The sequence below is a fragment of the Mus caroli genome, chromosome 5, assembly GCF_900094665.2.
Source record: "Mus caroli chromosome 5, CAROLI_EIJ_v1.1, whole genome shotgun sequence".
Lineage (NCBI taxonomy): Eukaryota > Metazoa > Chordata > Mammalia > Rodentia > Muridae > Mus > Mus caroli.
The window spans coordinates 108175989-108180565 of record NC_034574.1 but is presented as its reverse complement, the minus strand read 5'-3'; the positions used below and the strand labels follow the sequence as shown (position 1 = coordinate 108180565).

Below are 4577 nucleotides of genomic sequence, written 5' to 3'. Positions count from 1 at the left end.
GACCAGGCTGGCCTCGAACTCAGAAATCCACCTGCCTCTGCCTCCTGAGTGCTGGGAATAAAGGCATGTGCCACCACACCCAGCCCTGAACTAGATTATTCAAGTGTAGCTGGAGATTATTCACTAATGTTTCTGCTTGAACCCACCTCACCTGTAACACTTTCTCTGTGGAACCCTGGCTGTCCTGAAACTCTGTAGACCAGGCTGGCCTCAAATTCAAGAGATCTGCCTGCTGGTGTTAAGATTGCAGAGGTGTGCCACCAAGCCCAGATTTACATGTGGTCTTATATGAAGGGTCTAGGAACATTTCAAACTCATCTCGAACCACACGGGGAGCACATTCAAGGCACGTGCACATTTCATGGGTCAGGAATGTTTATTCCACCCCTGAGCTAAGCAGTTACATCCGAAATGTCTGCATAGAGCCTTCACAACCATGGATGCGAGGTGAGGCATCAAGCCCTCCACTTCAAGCTGCTCACCAGTAATTTCCATTGGAGAACTGTGGGATGCTGTCACCTCCCGTAACGTCCTGTTCCCACAAGTGGGCCTGGAAACAGGGTCACTCCATTGCTTCTGCAACCTCCTCACCAGCACTATCTGAAAGCTCTTCAACAGGCTCTCTGTCCAGCAGACAGCTTCTTGAGACAGACTTCTTGATGGCTTCCCGCTCTCCTACAGCAAAGGAAGATGTCCTAGGGCATTGTCCTCCCTGTTGAGCCTCAGTCCCTGCTTGCAGTGGCCTGGCATTGCTTACCTTCGTCAGTGCAATTCTGCAACAAGATCAGCAGCTGTCTCCTGTTGTACTGGATCAGGAACTTCTGACAGGTTCTGATGGTACCTGGCACATGAAAGAGCTTTTGTGGACAACAGCTTGTGAAACAGCTACCGTCTTCCAGGGGATGGGTGGTGGGAGGAACATCTTGTTCTCAGTGGATAGCAGCAAGACCCACCCACCTGGCAACAGCTCTGAACACCATCCACACCACCCGTACCTCCCACGTGTAATGTGTTGAAGAAGCACGGGTAACGGTGGCCTTTGTTCTCCAAATAGGTGATGAAAGGAAGAGCTGACCACACGAGCTGGTAGAAATCCTTCCGGCATCGCAGTAGCACGACTCCAGTGTAGGCATTGAGGTATCGGACTACAGGAGGGAAGGGAAATTGGGAAAGAAAAAAAAATCACAGAATTATACAGAAAAACCCTATCGTAGGCAAATGTCACATGGGAGGACGTGCTGCCATGGACCACCCCAGCCGGTATAGGGGTCCTTGGGATGTGGATTCTCGAGGTCAGGTGGCTAAGGATTCGGTGGTGATAAACAGAAACAAACGGGCAGTCTGAATGTGAGTGTATTTTGCAGCTCCCAGTCAAGGGTTTTTATACATAGAGAAACGGGTGTTAAGACAGCTCTGAAAAGTTGTGTTCAGTGAAACAGCAAAATAGAACAGACATAACAGTCATTTGGTACATCAAAATACAAAATCATCCAAGTTATAACTTCAAAAAAAGGTGTTTTCAGTAAGACATACAAAAGTCATCTGAGGCTAGGGGCAAATTCCCAAAAACAAGCTAATGAGTTTTTATGATCAGTTCTATTTAACCTCTAGTTCCTGATCTGTAACTCTTCAAAGCATAAATTTATTATATGTAAGTACACTGTAGCTGTCTTCAGACACTCCAGAAGAGGGCGCCAGATCTCGTTACGGATGGTTGTGAGCCACCATGTGGTTGCTGGGATTTGAACTCTGGACCTTCGGAAGAGCAGTCGGGTGCTCTTACCCACTGAGCCATCTCACCAGCCCCTCAAAGCATAAATTTAAACTTATTTTTCCTATATAAAACTTTCTTAAACAAGATACCAAAAACTACTTCTGATGATGCAGGTGCAGCCATAGAAAATATTGTTGGTAAAGTTTATTAATACTATCCAACACATTTATAAAGTGAAGTGCTGGCTTTCCTGGAGATGAGGTCATGTTTAGTGACTCCATCTCAAGGGATGGTTTTGTAGTCATAATACTCGCTTAAGATCTTGGCCTAGGCTATCAGGAACACCTCATATACAGGAAAAGGAATAGAAAACAAAACTGATAAGTAGCCAAAAGATCTACGACTCAATATTTTTTCTCCTGTGAAGAGTTCCACAACCTGTTTCAGGAGTTCTCCCCCTTTTGAGATCAAACGCCTCAGCCTGTGGAATTTGTCACACAATGCACCACACTAAAGATTTGTAATCGTGTGATGTTTTGCTTGCATGTGTGTATTTATACATTTGTGTCGTCCTCTGGAACTGGAGTTTCAGACTATTTCAGATAAGAATCCTTCGTCTCCCAAAGACCAGCACGTGCTCTTAACCGCTGAGCCCTCTCTCCATCTCCACCTAACATTCTTGCTCATTTGTTTTGTTTTTGTCTGCTTTTAGACAGTCCAGTTAGGACATCCTGGCTTGCCTGGAACCTGCTTTTGCTCCCTGGGGTTGCTAGGATAAAAGCATGGACCACAGTGCCCAGCTTGAAAGGAAACATTAGGGGAAACCTTCCGCCCTCAATAAGTCGCTGACCAATCAGGTCAATAAATAGAGAGCAAGCGCAGCTCCACCGTTATTAACATTAACGCTGCAGGGGAAAAAAATCCTTGCCGGGAAAACGCCTGTTTTCCTGTAGATCTCAGCGAAAGTAAGAAAACTTTGTGGTTTTATGTATGCTTGATTCTGCATAGTTCAAGTGTGCTTTCGGAATCAGGAGCTAAGCTAAGAAGCGACATTCTGAGAAAAACAAAGCTTCCATCCCGCGTTTCCATATGAGAATTACTGTCTGTTCGCCCTCGGAGACGGGTTTAAACTTTGAGGGATACATTTGACATTTTAAAACGTGCTAACTTGACCTGTCAAATCATGGCTCTTAGTAATTCTACATGGCTACTTTCATTTAGCCTAGTAAATTCAACACCCATCTTCCACTAAAACGGGCAGTAAACGGAATCCCCCAAGCCAACCCACCCGGGCACACACACCCGGGGCTGGTTATTGAACTTTTTGCCTTGTCCCACTACGCGATCGGCACCTTCTGTTCAGTTTTAGACCCGCCGCATTCGGATTTTCTAGAACCCTCCACTATCGTACGAAATGAGACATACGGGCCGGGCCTCGCCCCGGCAAAGCGTGCCCCGCACTGCATCTGCGGCGCCCTCGTACCTGCAAAGCCCACGGAGCAGGCGGCGGCGCCAAAGGCCCCGTGCACCCGGGCGATCGTGTCGCGGACCAGCCCGCCCAGCACGCGGTCGTCCAGGCTCAGGCGGCAGCGCGCGTCCTCGGACACCAGCTCGCACAGAAGGTACCTGCGGCGACAGCGGGGTGAGCGCGGCCCGGGTCACGGGGACGGCGCGGGGACAGCGCTGCTTACCTGTGCTTGAACCGCACCATGGCGTCCGCGCCGGATACCGTAGGAAGGAGGCACTAGGCTCCGACAGGCAGCGTGCCCTGTCAATCTCCACGCTCCGCCTCCCGCGGCGGGCGTAAGAGCGCATGCGTCCGCCTCGGGCAGGCGCTGGGAATTTTGCACACAAGTTCTGTGTGCGCTCAGAGTTCCCCAAGTGAACGTTTAAGATCAGCCCTGCACTTAAAGTCCGAGAGTGTCGATCTGGGACCTAAAAGTCAGAGCACAGGTTTTCCCATTCAGCCAAATACGCTAATTCTTTGAGGGGAGTTCTTTTCAAATGGTTTCCAAAAACAATATAGTATCCTCCTTCCCTCTCTTCCTGGTCTCTTTTTTTCCCCAAGCTAACCCCAGACTGACTGTGTAGCCAAGAATGACCCCGAATTTCTGATCCCCTGCCTTTTCCTACGAAGTGCTGGAATTACCAACGCATCCCACCACACCCAGACCTCTGTTTTCTGTTAAGAATAGAAGATTATGTTTTTAAATGAAGAACAGAGGGTTATGGTTTATAATGCGTTTTTCTAGCCCATTCACTTGAATATCTTTGTGTGATTAATAAATGATAAATTATTATTGTTGTTGGTATTGAGTTTTTGATACAGCGTTTCTTTCTGTAGCCCTGGCTGTCCTGGAACTCACTCTGTAGACCAGGCTGGCCTTGAACTCAGAAATCTGCCTGCCTCTGCCTTCCAAGTGCTGGAATTAAAGGCGTGCGCCACCACTGCCCCGCATTTAAAAAACAAACAAACAAACAAACAAACAAACAAACAAAACAGGGTCTCACTCTATCAACCTCGGGCTAGCTTGGAGCCCGAAGCAATCCTGCCTCAGCCTCCTAAGGATTAGGACTACAGGAGTGTGCTACACTTCATTTATCTTGCACGTTAAGTGCATATTCTTTTTATTTATTTATTTATTTATTTATTTATTTATTTATTTATTATATCTAAGTACACTGTAGCTGTCTTCAGACACACCAGAAGAGAGCATCAGATCTCATTACGGATGGTTGTGAGCCATCACGTGGGATTTGAACCCAGGACCTTCAGAAGAGCAGTCAGTGCTCTTAACCGCTGAGCATTCACTCCAGCCCCTAAGTGCATATTCTTTTTTTTTTTTTTTTTTTTTTTTTTTTT

General features: G+C 47.3%; 1 protein-coding gene across 1 annotated transcript; it reads right to left on the bottom strand.

The window, feature by feature from the left end:
- Positions 1 to 353: 353 nt before the first annotated feature.
- Pop5 (POP5 homolog, ribonuclease P/MRP subunit) lies at positions 354 to 3649 on the bottom strand. Its single transcript, XM_021163468.1, has 5 exons — positions 3406 to 3649; positions 3198 to 3340; positions 996 to 1145; positions 758 to 841; positions 354 to 675 (listed from the first exon to the last, which is right to left on the bottom strand). The coding sequence occupies exons 1-5, from the start codon at positions 3423 to 3425 to the stop codon at positions 563 to 565; spliced, it is 510 nt and encodes a 169-aa protein (XP_021019127.1). The 5' UTR covers positions 3426 to 3649; the 3' UTR covers positions 354 to 562.
- Between the last annotated feature and the right edge of the window lie 928 nt (positions 3650 to 4577).